The 21,136-nt window shown below is 38.4% G+C and overlaps 1 protein-coding gene across 15 annotated transcripts in view; it reads left to right on the forward strand.

The window, feature by feature from the left end:
- Window positions 1-21,136, forward strand: part of INPP4B (inositol polyphosphate-4-phosphatase type II B) — a 709,031-nt gene that overhangs the window by 555,843 nt on the left and 132,052 nt on the right. For all 15 annotated transcript variants that reach the window (XM_072788249.1, XM_072788250.1, XM_072788263.1 and 12 more), the window contains one exon: window positions 3,595-3,703. In XM_072788249.1, coding sequence (XP_072644350.1) covers window positions 3,595-3,703 — 109 coding nt within the window. The remainder of the gene's footprint in view (window positions 1-3,594; window positions 3,704-21,136) is intronic.

The raw sequence follows: 21,136 nt of genomic DNA on the forward strand, positions 1-21,136 counted from the left end.
AATTCATAATGCAAAAGTAAAAAAATGAAACTTGATTCAAATTTTATTGAAATATTGGCAGCAACTTAGATGTTTTTTTCATTGTGGTCACACTATCTAATGTAAGTTCTAACCTCTTAACAAAATGTTAAGTGTATAATTCCTTATTGTTGACTATAGAAACGATGTTTTATATCAGTAATCTAGATCTAGTTATCTTGCTTGACTGAAAGTTTGCACCGTTTGATTAGTAACTTTCTTTCCTTTCCCTCTTCTCCCAGGCCCTTCAGCCTTAGCCTCCCTGCATCCACAGTGCAGTAGATCACTGTCCCACCTGGGTGGCCATTCAGTCACTTGGCCCAAAACACAGGCTTTGATACTTACACCCCTCCTCAATATATTTCAGATATTAACAGAAGAACATTCAAATGCCTCAATGTCATCCATGTTGTAGGTGTTCAGTAAATGTCAATAAATAAACAAATATTCTGAGGCTCAATTTAGTTTGCCCTATATGTCTTTATAGATCATATAAGGTATTATTATTCTTAGTTGAAGAAATAAAAATTTACGTACACTCTCCAGAAAAAAATATATTGGACCCTGAAATATATAGATTTCTCCATGGGAAGGGGATGAATATATATCCATCCACGGACCATATTCTATAAAAGACCAAAGAGATTTATCACTATCCACATGCAAAAGAATGAAATCTGACCCTTGTCCTGTAGCATGCACAAAAATCAACTCAAAGTGGATTAAAGGCTTAGGCATAAAACCTAAAATTGTAGAACTCCTAGAAGAAAATATAGAGGAAAAGTCTTATGATAATTGGTCTTTAGAGTGATTTCATAGATAGGACACTAAAAGCAGAAGCAACAAAAAGAAGCAGGGCTACATCAAACTAAAAAGCTTCTGCATAGGTAAGGAAATGATAGACTAAAAAGGTAACATACAGAAGAGGAGAAAATGTTGACTATATATCTGATGAGAAGTTAATCTCCAAAATATATAACAAACTCCTGCAACTCAATAGTAAAAGAATTAATAACCTGACTAAACAATGGGCTCAAGGCTTGAACAGATATTTTGCCAAAGAAGGCATTCAAGTGGCCCACGGGTATATGGAAAAAATATTAACGATTATTAATTATCAGGAAAATGCAAATCGAAAGTATGATGAGATGCCATCTTACACGTCTAAAAATGGCTACTATCAAAAGACAATGAGTGTGAGCCAAGATGTGCACAAATCAGGACCCTTGTGTATTGTTGGGGGACGTGAGATGGTGCAGCTGCCACGGGAAATCCCGGCGGCTCCTCGAGGAGTCAGAACGAGAACTCTCATGGCTCAGTCTAGTTCTGGGTATTTGTGCAGAAGAACTGGAGCGAGGCTCCGGGAGGGGGGCGGCCCCGTGTCCACGCGCACTGGCCCGGGCAGGGGAGTGCAGTGGGTGAGCAGCTGGAGGGGCCGCATGGGGCGCCCAGCCCGACCCTCCCACCCGCGCCCGTGACCCCCGCGACCCCCGCGGCCCGCAGGCCTGAGTCTTCCCAGAGATCCCTCCAGCCAGGAGCGTCGCTGTCGCTTTCCCTGTCCCTCGACATGGTACCCTCAGCACCAGCCCCGCCACCAGTGTTGAGCATCCTTAGCCCAACCCAGATCTTGGCCATTCCTGGTCACCTCTGTGTGCCCCCGTCCACGCGGGTCTCGGCAGATGTGCAGCACAGTCCACGGCGGCACAGTGATGTTTCTTTTTGCATTTATTTTAAATTAACACAGGAGCGGATTCTATTCAGCAGACTGAGCCTCAGTATCACTTTCCTTTTCAGACTGAAAAGTGCGTTTTCTTGGGAAATAACCAAAGGTTAAGATACCGTCTTCCTTTGCTTCACGGGTAGGGTTACTCCTCAGGGCCAGCACAATCGGGGGGAAAATCCACTCCGCTCACCACCTGCAGCTCCCTTCAGCCCCATCATCTGGTTGAGGAAACTGAGGCAGAGAGAAGTGCAGTGACTTCCGTGAGGCTGCTCAGCCCCTCAGCGGCACAGCTGGGATCCAGAGGGGGACTCAGGTGCCAGCCACTAACTAACCCCCCGGCTCTCCATCTCGGGATTAGGAGTTGGAAGACCCTGGGTGGAAGGTCTCTGGGACGTTAGACAAAAGCAGGTCACTTCTCAAGGTTCTCAGAGTTCTCGTCAGGGAAACGAAGGTGGACTGGGATTTAGTGTTGGTGACTCTCGGGTGTTCCCATGACCATGTGAGAAAGCTGCGACCCTTTTCCATGAAGAGGAATAGACACACTTAGACAATTTGCATATATTCATAGGTTCCCCCAAAACCCTATTCTTAGCCCTAAGGTTGAAACCTCTTAGATGAAGAAATCCTTAAATTGCACACAAGTCTAATATTCTGCTATATTAAGAAAAGCTAACTTTTAGTTTATTAGTGACTTCTTAAAAGGGCAAGCGATTACCACAACAGTCTGTTGAGTGATTGTTCAGTATGTGCCTTATTGATAGGTTGATTTGGGTTACACTCCGAGGCCTTTTATCTGTTTGCTTACTGTATTGTTCTGTTTTGTTTGTGTGACCTTGAACTCACTCTGAGTGCTGCTGAAGCCTTTCACTTGAAGACGTTTTTTATTAAGAAAAATATTCCAGGTGCATTTGGATTGAAGCAGTGTGAAGTTACGGTGTTTACCTGAAGCTAATAAAATTTATGTTTTCCCTGTAAATGAGAACTGAAAAACAACCAATGCGTCACTACCAAAATCAATTTAAAAAGGATCTACTATGAAATTAGGTTTCTCAAATAAAACGTAGTTTAACAAGAGATGTTCACTCTGTCTTCCTTCTTATGAGGATACTTTTCATTAGAAGGTAAAAATGATGGTATGTTTTGAAGCCATAAAGTTAATATGTATCAAACTTGATGGCTTTCAAGATCAAATGATTGAGTTTCAGTTTAAATATATGGATTTTTTATTAAAAAAAAAAAAAACCCAAAGTATCCCGGTGGAAAATAGATCTAGAGACCTTTTGTGTATTCTTTCTATGTGTCTAAGAAAATTGCAAAAAACATGCATTCAAAACTGTGTAAGATTTAGTGTACCCAGATAGGAAACTATTCTGTGTAGATTTTTAAAAAAAATACACTAGTACTCTTCTGCCCTTGAGCCAAGATGAATTAATACTTTGGTTCTTTTCTTTGTAAATTTTCTCTGTAAAGATTGTTCATTATTGTTGAATTTCAATATGATTGCAAATTAAGTGATGCAAAACTCAATAAAGTAAAATACACAAAAGGCCAATTAACATGTTATCTCAGTAAGTATGTAGAAGAATGAGGGAACATACCGTTCCACAAAGTAGCATATAATTAAGATGTAGTCATAAATCAAAGAAATATTGTAACTTGTTTAGGTGCACAGGTGGCTTTAGAAAGATTGATTAGCTCCTCTTGCCCCCTTGAGATGAGAGTTCGTAGTTATTCCTGCGAAATTAAACAGAATAATTCCTCAAGCTTCCTACAGTGTGTACGCTTCAATGAAGATAGCATGCTGGAGACAAATGTTTGCAAAGTGTTCATCTCCTTGTCCATTCCCGTTCCAGATGCTCTCTACGATGTCATCACCGTGGGAGCCCCAGCCGCCCATTTTCAGGGATTTAAGAACGGTGGTCTTCGGAAACTACTCCATAGATTTGAAATGGAAAGAAGAAAGTAAGTGACGACAAGATGCATTAATGATATTGTCTTCCCTTTGGGGAAGTTTGTTTACAAGGTTAGGATGAAGAAGCTTGGTCCATCACCATGAATAGTTCTTGACATCTCCAACCCATTGAGTGAAGTTGTCAAATGTCCAAAAAAATACTTGAACAGAAATTAAATTAGAATAAGTGAAATGCCTGAGTGCATTGCTTATAGAGTAGCACCATGCGAGCAGAAAAGTCTTCTGGAAACCATGCTACGAAAAAAAAATAGATGTATTCTCATTCAATGAATGGTATTCATGTGGAGATTTAGCTGAAATGGCCTACTTTAACTGGGAAGCCAAGGACACTTGGTGGAGAGCATGCGTCCTAATTTATGACTCTGACCTTACTAGTGACTTCCATTGTGTCCTAAGGCCAGGCACATCACTGCCTGTCATTTAATTGTGCAATTTGAAAAAGAGACATCAATATAGGACTCTGTTAAATGGTGAGATTAAAAGAAAAATCTTGTATTCCTTAGAGGCAAGGCATGACAGAAAAACCAGAGTATTATCACTGTTACTTATAATTGTAATATACTTTCTCCGTTTTTTTTTTTGTGTGTGTGTGTGAGTGTTCAATTACTTTAAAATACTGCATCAGGAAGTGTATCCACTGTGTACTGAGCCCCGTGTCCCAAGGAATATATCTATACTCCTGTAAACCATAAAGAGTGTTATTCAGGTGGGAAGGGTGACTTTACTTTCCTTTTCAAGTCTTAACTCTTCTTGGGTTATGATCCTGAATTTTGAAAGTTAGGGGAAAATAGTTATTCTTAGTCATAATTGGTTTAGTAATAGTATCAGAAAATCTAGTGGCAAAACCAGAATTTTTTTTAAAAAAAAGTTTTATCATATAACACATTTGTCATTCAGTGTCCAGATTTTCGGGAAGAAAGCATTAAAGTCGGTCAAAATTGGGGCACCTGGGTGGCTCAATAGGGTTGAGCTTCCAACTCTAGATTTCAAGTCAGGTCATGATCTCAGGGTGGTGAGACGAAGCCCCACCTCGAGCTTCATGCTCAGGGAGGAGTCTGCTTGAGATTCTCTCTCTCCCCCTCCCGCTGCTCCTCCCCCTGCCCCTTCCCCTGTTCATGCTTTTTTTAAAATAATAATCAAAAAAATCTTTAAAGTAAGTTATAATTGAATAACTGATATACTGATATATTATAACTATCATCAAAATATCAAAATAATCAAAAAGGACTGTTCCGTTACCACCAAGGAACTTCCTCAGGTGATCCTTTAATAGTCACAGCCTCCCAAAACTTTTTGCTGTGGAAAGTTATTCTATCACCTTATTATTTCAGCAGGGAATGGAAATCAGAATTGCAACCAGGGTTTCTGAGGAGAGAGGCACATCCTATTTAGTTCATGGAGGCTGGAGGTCAACCAGCACAGACCTCAGGGGAAAGGAAGGATGCCATCTCCATGGGAGTGGAATTCAGGTTTCTGTCCGTGGGCTTTATGAGGGAGGGATGTTGCTCACTGACCCCTTGCTGCACTATTTTTTGAATGGAGGAGCAACCCGCCATTTTTGTGGTATCATCCCTAGAATGGACAGGTGTGATTAAAAGTTCTCTGTTCTGTTTGGCCAACTTTACTAGCCATTTGGCTTTTCTTGGATGCCATTTTTATCTGGCATTTTACTACACTGCTACGATATATGAGACAAGAAAAAAAATGGAACTCATCAATATGTCATTCCTTAAGTCCCAAGGCACCGAGTCAATCTGCCATCATTTGTCCACCTCTTAGATTCTTCTGATAAATGACTTATGGGTTTTCTCTAGAGTGTTTTTTGTAATTAGAGAAGTAAAATAGATTGTGTTCACTCCATCTTGCCTGGAACTAGAAGTCTCTAATCCTGAGAATACATCTTAATCTTTTTTTTTAAGATTTTATTTATTTATTCATGAGAGACACAGAAAGACACACACACACACACAGGCAGAGGGAGGAGCAGGCTCCATGCAGGGAGCCCGATGCGGGACTCCATCCCAGGACCCCGGGGTCACGCCCTGGGCTGAAGGCAGGGGCTAAACCACTGAGCCACCCAGGGACCCCCAAATTCATCTAATCTATCTGTTTTTCTCAAACTTTAGAGTTTGTAAAAAAGCTAAAAGACTGAAAACTGTCCACAGGGCACATAAAATCTAATTGAGGATATAAAGCACTGGCATGTGATGATACATGGAACCTAACCGTGAAACTTCCTAAAATATTACTATATGCTACTATTAAAGAGCATTAAATACTGAGTTGTGTGGTTGAGCTCTGAATAATATTTTTTAACTTAAAATATCTGCATGGATGTCTGAATTCTTCACCATTATTCACCTCTCAGTTTATATACATATAATCATGCACACACACACACACACACACACACCTTTCTAGGATCAAATTTAAAATAAAAGAGAAAAGAGCATCCAACGCTTATAAACATTGATTTGTTTCAGGTTTTTCATGTGTGTTATACATCCCATTGTTTTACTGATGTCTTTATTGATAAAATGCAATGAAGTTTTTAATTAAAAAAAAAAAAACAATTTGGTGTAGATCTCAAGAGGACTTCATAGGGAGGTGATATAGGACAAGTATGATTTGCTGAGCTTGGCATCAGCCTGTCCATCAAGTTAAGAGGTGATCTGTTTTAAACAAAGACTTCCAGCCTGAAGTGACATCATATAAGCAAATTATTTTTCTGCAGGCTTTTTCAACAACAAATATTGCATTAGTAAGTCAAAAGCAATAACAGAAGTAAATATGACCACGTGAAATAACTAACTTAGACGTACACGCTTACTTACATTTGGCAGTGCAGAAAAGCACATTAAGTGAAGGAATTAGCTTCACCTCTTCTTTCTTTTGATACTTCTCCAAAAGAGAGCCAAATATTTTAGTCCAGTTTTTTTTTTTAGATTTATTTATTCATAGACACAGAGAGAGAGAGAGAGTGAAGCAGAGACACAGGCAGAGGGAGAAGCAGGCTCCATGCAGGGAGCCCGACGTGGGACTTGATCCCGGGACCCCAGGATCACACCCCAGGCTGCAGGCGGCTCCAAACCACTGCGCCACTGGGGCTGCCCTTTAGTCCAGTTTTTTAGGGGAACTACCATAACCGTTATACTGCTTTATCTTTATTTATTTTCTTCTCAGCTATCCAATGAAATACTGTCGTCTGAAAACAGATGTAATTTATGTGTTTGCTCTTCAGGGATCTGTTTTTTGGTGAATACATTGACCACACAATGAAAAGGGTTTTAGTGTAAGAAAGCCTTACTTATAGGAGCATTTGGATGGCTCAGTTGGTTAAGCCTCTGCTCCTGCAGTTGGTTCGGGTCATGATCTCAGGGTATTGGGATCGAGCCCCACGTCAGGCTCTGTGCTCAGTGCGGAGTCTGCTTGTCCCTCTCCCTCTGCTCCCCATCCTCTCTCACTATCTCTCTCTAAATAAATAAATAAGTAAGTAAAAATTTTTAAATAAAATAAGCCTTGCTTATAGTAGTCATATAATGTAATCCAGATCACATAAAAATGCATTTTAAAAGCTACAGGATAATCAGTTAGGAAGAGTGCTCTGCTTAAAGCACAAATATCTGAGTGTTTTACTCCGCTGCTTCGAAACCTTCAGGGAGTCCAAGATCGTCCACGGGGCATGCAAAGCCCCTGTGGTCTCAGCCCACCAACTTTCTACTTTCACCACTGTTTTCTCCTGTACTAGCTTCTTAAATGCTGCACAAACTGTTTCCTTAATGGACTTCACACTTTTCCACCTCTTCTTTTTTCCTTATCAGCTCCTGTTTACAAGAAATTCTTCTGTTTTCATCTCCCCACTATTTTCTTCTTCTTTCTGTCAGAACCATACACGCAATCCTATTCAAAATTCCACGTGTCACCTGTCCTAATTGTCTACCCGCTCCATTACGTCTTCCTGACTTGTCAGACTGATTTGACTCTATCTCCTAAAACTTTATCTTTATGCCCCTTATAGTCTTATTAGGGTCAGAGTTATGATGTACTACGTTTGTTCTTGTCCGATACTTCTGTAATAGTTTGTGATTTCCTTGAGGAAGAGATGTCCTCTTGAAATTTGGGTCTTCTGGAGTAACCCACAGAGTATTTGGCACACAAGTTCAAATTCAACAGGCGGGCAGCCCAGGTGGCTCAGCAGTTTAGTGCTGCCTTCAGCCAGCCAAGGGCCCGATCCTGGAGACCTGGGATCAAGTCCCACATCAGGCTCCCGGCATGGAGTCTGCTTCTCTCTGCCTCTCTCTCTCTTTCTGTATCTCTCATGAATAAATAAATAAAATTAAAAAAAAATTCAACAGGCATTGGAATTCGCATATGCATCAGATACAGCTTCTGACTTAAAGTGCTGAAAACTCTAGTGGGAGATCAAGTTTCACAAATAATAGTAATAAAATAAAATCGGTATTGTATAAAGTAGGGCTTCTCAACCCTGGCTTCATATTACAATTACCTTTTGAGCTTTAAAGTATGTTATCTATGCCAAGATGTCACCTCAGACAGATTAACTGAAAGTCATGGGAAGGGAGCCCAGGTCTGGGTATGTCTTAAAAGCTTCCCAGGTAAGACTTCCCAGGTAAAGCTTCCCAGGTAAGACCGTAGCTAGAGAGAGATGTAAGTGAACAGTGCTGGGAGAAGACAGGAAGGATGTGGAGAGAAACAGGAAGAGTGACACGGATGAACTGAAAAATGGTCAGGTTAGAACCTCAGTTGATCTGTATCGAGAGGAAAGAAAATCTACGCAAAATAATATGTGTTGAGCTAGGAAGGAAAATAGGACAACTCGCTTACTGGAAATTCGTGTTTAAAGAATATCAAACTCATTAGCAGTTGCCATACAGAATCAAAGATGGGAGTGAAGCTATAACAATTTTGACCTGAGAAAACTTGGGCCTGAGTAACATGCAAACAAATAAAACTGAGCATCCTGTAAGGGTTTTCACGCTATAGACAGGAGATTTTTCTGAGACAAAACCCTCATTGCACATGTATGTTTATAAACATCCAAAATCAGGATGTTTGTAAGCCATGTGTATTCAATTGTTACATCAGGTTTCTACGAGTTCTGGAGTCCGTGATTTACCTGCAGGCTCTTCAAAGCTTGTGGATTCCTCCCTTGAAATTTGATCCATTCTTTACATTATTGCTGAAAAGAAAGTGGGAAGTTGCCACTTGCATGAAACTTTCCTTAAGATGGAAAAGCACCCCGTGGAAACCAAGAGCCTCATAAAGAAGAAGAAGGGCCAGTGAGGGGCAATGTCCACCCTCGTCGAGAATGTGAATTCCCTGTGACCTGCCCCTAGGTTTGGAGTGAACTCGGAACCGCCTCCCTACCAAGGACCTAAGGTCACATTCCTGCAGACATGCTCTGGTGTCCCCACCCTGCCCCGCATCTGTTCCAGATTGGAACAGAATCAACATTTCCTGCCCCACAGTTTCAGACAGAAGAGAGAGAGAAAAAAAAAAATCACTTGGAAAGGCGATAAGAAAAGTGAACTAAAATGTTACGGACAATTATTAAAATAATAATAATAATAAACAAATAAAATTGTACGGACAAGACTATTAGATGCTCTCCTTGAGCCTACAACACCCCGAGTCTGTATTAGAATCTGAGGGAATTTTCCGAAGGAAAGTAGAACATTAATACAAAGAGTTAAGCAGACCAGTCTTACTTTTATAAGATCAATGGTTATGTAATCATATGGCAAACTCTCTGAGGAGAATTTAACTGTTTTAAGGAGAAATACAAGTAGATGTTTCCTCATTCTCTGTTATAAATAGAAGATTTTGGGGCACCTGGGTAGCTCAGTCAGTTGAGCATAAGACTCTTGATCTCAGAGTCATGAGTTCAAGCCCCACCTTAGGCATGGAGCCTACATTTAAGAAATAGAAGATTTCTTGGATAAAAGGGAAAACATACTGCCTTAGGGAAGGAAGCTCTATGTGGACTACAGTGTAGCAGGCGTTCAATAGGCCGGAAATGGGAGAACTGAATGCAAATCCTCATACCACTACCTTTGGTATATATTCTTCTGATCCCATCACTAACCACTGCCTAGTTTGGGGAGACAAAACATAAATTAACATATTTAGTCAGTAGTATAAAGCTGAGATGTCTAAGCAAAACTGTCAGTTTTCCAACTTATACCTTTATGTACTTTCTCCAGGAACTAGGCAATAGCTACAAAAATATTTGCTTTAAACCCTTTATTTTCATGCTTAAAACTAAGATTCTCAATTTTTTTGAAAGAGAATGATTCAGATATATTAAGTAAAAGCAAAAAAAAAAAAAAAAAACTGCATCCATGATTTTATTTGGAAAACCTTTTTTTTTTTTTTTTTTTCCTTCCCCTACTGTAACACTTTCTCTGTCTCTAGCTTGATCTCTGGATTTCTTTCAAAAATTAGTCTTGTCATTCACTGGAGAGCAGTTTAGCCTGAGATCACAATTCTAATATTTTGTATTCACCAATAGATCCTGCCATATATCTTCTCAGAAATGTTTTGATCTTTCAATTATGTGTATTTTAAATGTTTTTCTATTATTCTTTTAATTTTAATTCTAGGACAGTTAACATACAGCATGATATTAGTTTCAAGTGTACAGAGTAGTGAATCAACACTTCCATACACCACCCTGGGCCCATCATGACAAGTGCCCTCCTTGATCCCATGACCTATTTTGCCCTCCTCCCACCCACCCCTCCTCTGGTAACCATCAGTTTGCTCTCTATAATAAAGAATCTGTTTTCTTGGTTTTGTTTCTTAACTTCCACATATGAGTGAAATCATAGATATTTGTCTTTCTCTGACTGGCTAATTTTGCCTAGCATGATGCTCTCTATTATCCATGTCATTAGAAATGGCAAGATTTCATTCTTTTTTTGTAGCTGAATAATATCCCACTGAATAAATATACCACTTTTTCTTTATTCATTGATCAATGGATACTTGGGCTGCTTCTATAATTTGGCTATTATAAATAATGGTGCTATAAATGTAAGGGTGCATATATCCTTTTGAATTAGTATTTTTGTTGTTTTGGGATAAATACCCAGTAGTGTGATTACTGGATCATAGAGTAGTTCTATTTTTAACTTTTTGAGAAACTTCCATCCTGTTTTCCACAGTGGCTGCCCCAGTTTGTATTCCCACCAACAGTGCAGGAAGGTTCCTTTTTCTCTGCATCCTCACCACACTTATTATTTCATGTGTTTTTGATTTTAGCCGTTGGACAGGTGTGAGGTGATAGCTCATTGTGGTTTTGACTTGCATTTCCCTGATGATGAGTGATGTTGAGTATCTTTTCATGTGTCTCTTGGGCCCTCTGGATGTCCTTTTTGGAAAAAAGTTTGTTCATGTCTTTTGCCATATTTTAACTGAGTTATTTGAGTCGTGTGTTATGTTTATTGGAAAATATAGAAAAGTCAAAAGAAAGATTAAAATTACCCATAATCTCCTTCCACAATAAGACAGTTACCAGTGGCATACAGGTGTGCTCTCATCTAGTTTGTTTTTGCACATATGATTTACACTTATATGTTTTTCTTCTATAACTTTAAAAATTCAGGATGGCTTAAAATGGCTAATTCTTCAAAGTATATCAATTGAATGCTCTACATTGAAAAAAAAATCTCTATGCTTGAAATTCTTTGGAGGCCGTGCCCAAACCACCGAAGCTAGTCTATTTTAAATCATCGGCTAAAATTCATGTCGTGTTTACTTCCAAATATATTTTCTTCCCTTTTGGAAAAAAATACTTTATGTCACACACACACAAAAAAATCCCCACTTTCTATCACACAGGCCCTATGGAAATAAAGAGTAGGTATTAAGAAAAACCCCGTCCATTCCTTTTTTCTTTTAAACCAGCACCTGGCAATATGTTATTTTCAAGGAGAGAGCAATTTCATTCTTTGTGTAGATTATAATTTGATTCCTTGGGGGTATGTTTTCTTCCACCTGTGATTTTGTCTTCCTCAGCCCCTCTTAGCTCTCGGCTCAGTTCATCTTTAAGCAAATACAAAGCTCGGTCTGCCAACACTATGTACCAGGTTTTTCTACTCCATGTGCACTTCCCTGCATGTAGCTAGCTCCCTGTACACAACATCAAATCTTTAAGAGAAAGTGGTTTGTTGTTGTTTTGTTTTGTTTTGTTTTTTTATCTCTTATACATTTATAGTTTGGAATAGCAAGAAAATAATATGTGTTTAGATAGTCATGTTGGGACTTGGACATACTGTACAAACTAAATGATTAGGCTTGCAAGGCACTGAACTACCTGTGATAAAAGGGGAATAGAAGGATTTTTTTCTAAGTTGCGTATGAGCCTAAATGAATTTATCATGCAGTTTTTCTTCTTCTTTATTCTCTTAACTATACAAAAATAAAATGTGCTTATAGCACACAAATCTAAAGAATAAAGAAGCGTATGAAGTCAAAAGCCTACCTATTCCATCATCTCTCCCTACAATAAACCAATTAGAACACTGGCTAAGAGTACTTCCCTGTGTGATTTCTTCTAGGCATCCAACCATTTGAATTTTCAATGGCTGTGGCTCGGTCCACAAACTTCAGGTTCACGGGAACGTGAACGTTCTTAAATTTTCCATAACTAAGTTTAAGTTTTCTGGCCCCATTCTGGGTTAAGGCAGAAAGTTTCATTTCAGATTTCAGACAATTCATAGACTCCGCTCCCTATATAGACCTATATAGATCGAATCATGGCTTGGACACATAGTAGCCTTGTGACATTAGTTAAACTGCCTCACTTCTCTATAACTTAGTTTCCTCATTTATGGCGTGGAAATACTGCTTACGTCACAGGGTCGTTCTGAAGATGTGATGACTTCATATACACCAAACATTTTATGGTGGTACCTGGCACATGGTGAGAGCCTAACAGATATTGGCTTTTATTTATGTAAAATATGTAAACGGGTATATTTTCACTCAGAAAAATGTTTTGGCAATGCCTCATTTCAATTCATGTAGATCTCATTTTTTCTTAAAGCTGTGGAGCGCTTTACTGATTGAATGTAGCATAATTCTCTAACCAACACAGTATTGATGATCATTTAGATCATTTCTAATTTTTCGCTATAATCACCTGTGTTTATAGGATATACATTTATTTTTATGTCCCTGAAAACTGTGAGCATTTCTTTTTAATAAACTCCTAACAGTGGAATTTCTTAGCGGAGGTGCTTAAAGTTTAGCGATGTTGCCGTATTTCCCTCCAAAAAAGTTGTATTGATGTGCATAAATCGCCCACAAACTCTTCAGCTTCGGGTTTCTGACACCATCTCTGTGTTAAGCCCAGATATGGCTCCTGAGGTCCAGACACGCGTTTAACCACCATCTAGCGGACAGCTCTGCGTTAATTGTACTATTCAGCCCCTCAGGGTCAACATATCTGATCATCTCTCAGTCCCTTTCCCTCAAACTTCTCTTGGGAATCTCTTTTTCTGAATACAAGTCACCACCATTCATCCAGATATTCAATTTAGTAGAAACTGGAAATCATTAACTACGTTTCTTCCCTTGCTTCTACTTCCCAAAAAAGAAAAAAAAAAAAAAATAATAATACTTTATCAGTTCTACCTTTTTTTTTTTTTTTTTTTTTTTTTTTTTTTTTTTTTTTTTAGTAAGTCATTCATTTCAATAATAAATTGTGGGTTGAAAAAATAATAATAAGTAAATAAATTATGGGTTAGGATAATTCTAACCCATGGAATCACCATCTTTTAAATATTCTGCTGCCAAATCTCTTCGCCCTTCTCCCTCTTTCCAGACTGGCTCTTCTCCAGTCTGTTTTTCCCACTTTGGTTGGAGTAATGTTTCCAAAAGGCGAATACAATTTTGTGATTTCATGATGTTGGATATTTCTTAGCTGCGTTTTGCCAGGAGTATAAAGTTCAAGGTGCGTAATATATTCATGTGTCATCTGGTCCCACTCTGTTCTCTGTTTCCATCTCTCACACCACCCTCCATGTGAATCAGACTAAACTTCCTCAGCTTCAGGGCTGCCCGGCAAGCCTTCTTTGGCCCCTTGGCTACTCCGCTTCTGCTTTAAGCCTTCCACGTACAGACACCCCTAACGGTCCACCTTCCTCTCCAGACCCCAGGGACGTGGACTGAGTGTATCTGGTTCACTACAGTATCCTCAGGAGCTGACTTCTCAGGGTTTGTTGAGGGAGTGGGTAAAAGAAGTCAAAGGATTGCCAATCACGGGACCATCTCTCGTTTGCCTGAAGAGATCAGTGTTACTGAATCAGGTGACAGAAATGTAGGGACTCTTTGTGGAGTGCGGAAACAGAAATAGAGAGGTATTTGTAGAAAATGTGCCATAGCTTCAAAAACAGCCATTTTACAGGTATTAGAATGTTACTGTTTGCTTGCATTTCACTAGGAAGGGAAAATATACTTCTATGTGTTCTGAAAGGCGATAGATGATAAATTTTGTAAAAATAGCCTAGTTTAAAATCTGATTCAGTATTAGTAATGCAATAGTGACTTTAACATTTCAGTTGCTGACGTTTTTCCAATCACCTACCCAAAAACTTGTGAAGCCAAGTGTGATCTGAAGCACAAGCAAGAAGTACAGTATGTAGTGTGACAGTTCAGAATTCTTAAAAATTAAATCTTTCCTTTAAAGAAATGACTTTAATTGTAAACGAAAATAAGTTTGCTAAATGACCTAGAATTTCTAGTGATTATAAACCTGGTGAAGAGAAAAATGTCTAAAATGATAAAACAGGGGCAGCCCGGTTGGCTCAGTGGTTTAGCACCACCTTCAGCCCAGGGCGTGATCCTGGGGTCCCGGGATCGAGTCCCGCATGGGGCTCCCTGCATGGAGCCTGCTTCTCCCTCTGCCTGGGTCTCTGCCTCTCTCTCTGTGTGTCTCTCATGAATAAATAAATAAAATCTTTAAAAAAAAAAAAAGATAAAACACATCATCAGTCCTAATTTGGGGATTTCAGGAAGCCACTGAACTTCTCACCCTTCCATCTCTTTGGGTGGCGGATTACTTTTGAAATCATTAAATTGCTAGAAAGAGTGGCTAAAATCTTGAGATTTTTAAGGAAAGACCTCTAAAGTATATCATCACAGATGTCTCAGGAAGATAATTTGTATAACTTGACTTTACAATTAAATGTTTTAATATCACAGCTATGGAAATATGACTTCTGGTTTTATCTGGGAAGAAAAGTCAATCAACAGGAAGATTAAGACATAAAAGATATAATATGAAATCTAATAAGCAAATTACAGAAAGGAGCCTTTCTTACTTAAAAAACTAGGTAAAAGATAATATGGTTTGAAGACTTATTTTCTGCAAATCAGGAGTTGTATTTCTCGTTCATTGTAAACTGGAAAAAAAAATTTAAATCGCGACACTGTTACATCATTTCAACTAGTATGCATTTAATCCAAAGAAGAACTTTTGTACTCAGGTGAAACACTGAATAACATCCGGCGTGTTTTAAAAGCTCTCTATTAGCTTATATATTTAATATCCATTGTCTCAAAGGCAGCAAACAACGGAAAAGAAAGTCATACACAAGTAAATTCCCAGAAGATAAAAAACACTGCATTTTCCAGAGCTTTAAAATAGTAAAAGTATTAACTTAAGAAAGACTATGTTTGGGATCTGTGTCATGGAAGAAATCTTACGACTGGCTTATGTAACATGAGAAAATAATTTTTCATTATTTTCAATAATATTGAAAAATTATTGAAAAATCTTTGATAGTTGGGACTATTATTGAAAAATAATTTATTATTAAATTGAAAAATCTTTGATAGTTGGGACTTTGAACAATTCAGTGTCCTCTCCCTTGTCATGAAGTTGTTTTAATGAGTAGTTACTGTGGTGATTCTTTTGGAGGAGAAAAATGGCTTAGCCTAGGGTGGTGTCAGCACAGATACAGAAACAGACTTTGGTTCCAGAGCTACTTGGAGGGTTTAGATCTTGGGTGTTTGGAGCGGGAAATTCCAGAGATATCACGAAAGGCTCTCCACTATCTGTGCAGCACACAGGTGTGTGGTGATGCCATTCATTGTTCTTGGCTCAAAAATTTCAAAAGCTTAGAGAACCTGGGAGTAAGGGAGAGGGAGATGGAGGAAGGGGAGGGGTAGGAGAGGGGAAGAGAAATGGGAAGAAGGGAGATGGGAAAATGAGGAGAGGGGAGGCAGGTGGGGGAGAAAGGAAGGATGGAAGAGTGGGCAGGGCAGGAGCCAAATCTGAAGGGTATTTGTTGGTTGTATGAAGTCCTTGCAGCTCATCCTGCAGACTATGGGGACTCACTGATGGGTTTTTGTCTGAGGATTACTAAGAGGATCAGATTTGTATTTTTAACCACAGTGAAAGACTGAAGAAGAGCAAACAATTAAGTCATTATAATACTAATGGGAAGAGGAAATGGGTGACTATGGAGTTAGAGATTTTAAGAAAAGCTTTATAGAAGTTTAAATCCAACTGCATGAATAGTGAGGGAGAGAAAAGGCCCGGTTGAGGGCCTCTTAGTACTCTGGTTTATGTGACAGGGTAAATGCACAGGTTGCTGGGAAAGAGAGTACAGGAAATAAGCCATTGGTTTCCATTAAGCAATGGAAGTTAATCGAGTTAGTTGTGTATATTCAATATGAGAAGAAGTTTTGGGAAACAAGAAAATCATTTGGTTGAATCTGTGCTTTTTTTTTTTTCCAAGTAAAGCATCTTTTAAATGTTGGAACCAACAGAGAATCTCAGAGATCACAAATTCCCCTATTTACTTTATTGAAAACAAATCATAGAATACTGAGGTCCAAAGATTAAGTCACCCATACAGGTAAGGACAGGTCCAGAGCTAGAAAACTAGACTTCTGTCCTCATTCCCAGGTTCTTTCATGTCCATTCATCCTCATGCAATCAGTAGATATTTGACACAAAACATAGGCTCCTAACAAATGAACAATGTTAGTTCTAACTAATAATGTAAGTTATAGATGACCTTCCAGAATCAATTTTGCTGCCCACCAAATAGAAATTAAAAAAAAAAAAAAAAAAAAGTCGGTCCATTCAATTCTTTATGGGCTTTAATGAGAATATAATTTTAAGAGAAAATTACTCCACTTGTGCAATTACAAAAAAATACACGCATTGATATGGTGGTTAACACACAGATCAATGACTATTTTCATCTGCCTAAAAAAAAAAAAATCTGCCTGAAATTGCTGTCAGTAAAAATATTTCTAAGATGTTAGCTTTTTTTGGTTCTTTAGAAATAGCCCTCCCAAAGACACCTCAGGAAAACCCGTTATTTAGGATATACCTACAATCAAAATAATAAGAAAATGGTAAACTTTTCAAAGATGATCATAGATTCTATTCATCATAGGAAAATACTAGAAACATCTTGAATGAATGAATAAGCACTCTTTGCCCACTAGAGTAGAGCACTATGCAGCATTTCAATTCGTGTGTGGATGATGAGGCATGTAGAGATGTATATTTAAAAAAATGTACCTGGGCAGCCCCGGCGGCTCAGCGGTTTGGTGCTGCCTGCAGCCTGGGGTGTGATCCTGGAGACCAGGGATCGAGTCCCATATCGGGCTCCCTGCATGGAGCCTACTTCTCCCTCTGCCTGTGTCTCTGCCTCTCATTCTGTGTGTGCCTATGAATAAATAAATAAAATCTTTAAAAAGAATTATTAAAAAAATATAAATAAATTTTTAAAAATGTACCTGAAAGAAAACATGAAATTATATATACACAGAAGACGTGAATTTAAACATGGGCGAATGTTTTGGAAAGGATAACAAGTTTTATGTGGAGTGATGTGGATACATGCAGGCAGAGCTCTGGTTCTTGTAGGATACTTTTGTTTTCTATCTCTCTTCCTTTTTATTTAGTTGTAGAACAAGAGAAATGTCTTTGTAAAACCTTTTTTTCCACTTCTTCTTCCAGCAAACATGGACAACTAGGTGACATGAGGAAAAATTCCCAACGACAAAATACATAGAAAGTTAGATGCCATGTGACATCCTTTGTCACCGTGCCATGTGACATTGCTTGTAAATGAATGTCCGACCTCTCAAGAATGTAAGAGCCATGGTACTGAGTGATTAGTAAGCAAGCTCGGAAACTAAGGCTCCCAAAGGATATTTAAATTTGTATGGCCTAGTGGGAAGAAGACTGAGGTTTAAAAAAAAAAAAAAAAAAGTTATCAATTCCCTGTTTTTCTCTCTACCAGCCCCGGTTTCTTGGCATTTAGAGGACAGGCATCATCGTTCTCATTCAAGGTTTATCTTGCTGAGTCCTTCTGGGCTTTCACTTTCCTCAATGCATTCACCCAGTAGCAGTCATTAAATATTTGTTGAAAGCGATTTACTGTGAGATGGTTTTCAGATTCTTTCTTTAGTCTAATCTGTGTTATAAAATAGAATCCTACATCTTCCGTAATGAGCTTGGTTTTAATCAGAAGATGAGAATGTCTTTGATTATATTTTATTTAAATATTTATAGGCTGTACCTACCATTATGTTACTACATAAAAGATGTTTCCCGTGTTAGTTATTGTATTATAATTTTTCCAGATTTAGAAGTTGGCCAAATTGTATTCGTGAAGTAGTAAAACATAATTAAGAGTTCAAACTGTGTGATAATAAAAACCTGGGGTTAAACCCTTGTCTTTCCTTACATACTAGTTGTGTGATCCAAGACAAGTTACTTAAGCTGCCCAAGCTTCAACTTCCGTATCTGTATGATGGAATAGTATTTGTTCCTCAGAGTGTTGTCAAGATTAAATTAAAAAATCTCTACAAAGCATTTAGCAAATCTCTAGTCCTATAGTATAGATCAGTGATCATTAGCTATTAAAATGAGAGAGATTTGGATTATTAGTGTAAATTCCACAGTATAAATTTGCTGTATGAGAAACCCTCCATGAAAATATCTTTAGGTTTAACAGGGGAAAGAACTGAAATGGCTCTTAAATATACTTTCTGCTTCCTTGTGTTCTTATTCCAGACTTATAATCACCAACACGATAATATCATGTTCTAGAAACATTTGCCTACTTTTGCCCAGCTTTATTAAGTTATAATGGACAAATAAAAATTATGTATTTAAAGCATACACCATATAATTATGTATTTCATATAGAATTGTTATATGTTATATTTGTGAAATTATCACCACAATCAAATTAATCTACCCATCATCTCAGTTATTATTTCCTTGTCTTCATCTTCATCTTCATCTCTGTCATGTTCTTTTTGTGTGTGTGTATGTGGTGAGAACACTTAAGATCTACCCTTTAGGCAAATTTCAAGTATACAATACAGTATTGTTAACTATTATGGTGCTATACATTATCTCAGAACGTACACATCTTGCATAACCAAAATTTTGTACCCTTTGACTAACATCCCCTTATTTTGCCCCCCGCCCTGGCAACCACCATTCAGCTCTCTGCTTATGTACTATAATTTGCATACCTTGGGACTGACCTATTTTAATTGTATGATTCATGATTTTAGGTAAATTTACAGAGTTACGCAGTCATCATCACATTCCAGTGTTTAGGACATTTTCATCCTGCAAAAGTTCCCATTTGCAGTTAAGGAAATCTTTACTTTGACAGCGTATTTGGGGGTGGTTCCTATTCTTGTACTTGATCTTACTCTATATTAGACATGTAAACGGATAAGGTCCAGGATGGAGCTGAAAAGTTTTTGAGATGAGAAGGGATCAGGGGACCTGATTTGGGTGTTAATCACATTTTCACAGAGGACTGAGCATGAAAATACCAGAAGCCATACCGGGTACAAATAGAAGTGACCAGACAGTTGGAAGTTAGCAAAGGAATCAGAACAAGTGAATTCAGGAAAAATGGAAATAGGCAATGGAGGGCAGGGAAATCATACTGAACTTCATTTACAGGTAATATAATTAAGCCTGGAAGTTTTTTTAATAGGGTAAGAATAGGGCTCAAGAAAGGTATATAGAAAAGAGGTCTTAATGGTCAAGAAATGGCAGAAAAGAGGGATAATAGGAGCCACTGTGATCAGAGACAATAGGCAAATTTCCTTTGAGGTAAGTTGAGCTGAAATGAATTTTAGGATTTTTCCTTCTTGATTAGCATCACCTGTCACAGTGCTAATAAATAGCAGAATCAACTGTGTTGTTCCAAACATCGATTCTAAAATTTCTATGAAACCGGTATTTCTTTTTTTTTTTAAAGAGTAGCTTCAAAGATAAAAATTAATTCAAGCTTTGATCATGTAACTAATTTAATTATATACGTGAAATCCATAGGAGGTAAATAAAGCAAATAACATTTTCCTTCTAGTTATTTTCTCTAAAGCCATTAATTCTGACAAAAATTGGAAAGGATGCGTGGGGGAAAGCAGAGAGTTATGTTTTTCACCTTCTACAGTTTCATGAAACACATTGTTAAACCCTGCGAAGCCAAAAGGGTATATTCAAGTGCACTAAGGTGTAAATTTTCATTTATTATCCACATAGTTTTCTTCTCAGTTAGAACTGAGAGAATGCCTGTCCCTCCCTCTGGATTCAAGAGATCGTTTTTTTACAAGTAGTGCTTGAGTTGAGAAAGAGTAAGTGGAAACAGTCCTTAGATTTTTCTCTGGAGATTTGGTTCTGCCACAGGAGCAGAGGCACATGATTCTATAGCATTCTTTTTTCTATGTTCCTCAACCCTCCTCCCCCCCTCCCTGATCTTTTCCTTCCCTTTTCCCTCCCGTTCTCTTCTTCGTTTCTAATCTACATTCTTCCATGACTCTATTTACCAAAATAGTGGTTTAGTTGGACACATAGGTTAAGGGGTAGAAGATGCAGTGGCCTGGGGGAAGAAAGGGCAAGCCCCAAGGTCTAGGTGTGGGCAGGGAGCAAGGGAAGAATTGGTTTATGTCTTTCTGCTCGCCTGCCCCCTGCCTCCTTCACCCCTAAGCATAAGTCAAGGATTTCAATATCTTAGAATAAGAACAGAGATGAGAAGAGCAGTTTGTAGGGTAGAAGATGATGGTGGCTTACACCTGGGTTGTTGAAGTGAGTATGGAAATAAATGGTTGGATTCTGCTTATTTTTTGAAGGAAAACGCAGAATTGTCTGGGAGAAAAAAATGGACAAAGGTATAGAGGAAGAGAAGAGACGCACATCACCTCAAAAGGACTTGCCGTGCACTAAGATGGGAAAGTGTCTAGAAGGAGCTGGTTGTTGAGGACGAGGAGCAGAGAGGGAGCCCAATTTGGGACATGGTAATTTGGAGCTGTGAGGAGGAAGGCTTTTGTTTTTAATTAGAGTTCTGAGAAAAAGACCTAGGCTAGAGTTGTGAATTTGGGCATCATCACAACTAAAG

This window comes from Canis lupus, chromosome 20, assembly GCF_048164855.1.
Source record: "Canis lupus baileyi chromosome 20, mCanLup2.hap1, whole genome shotgun sequence".
Lineage (NCBI taxonomy): Eukaryota > Metazoa > Chordata > Mammalia > Carnivora > Canidae > Canis > Canis lupus.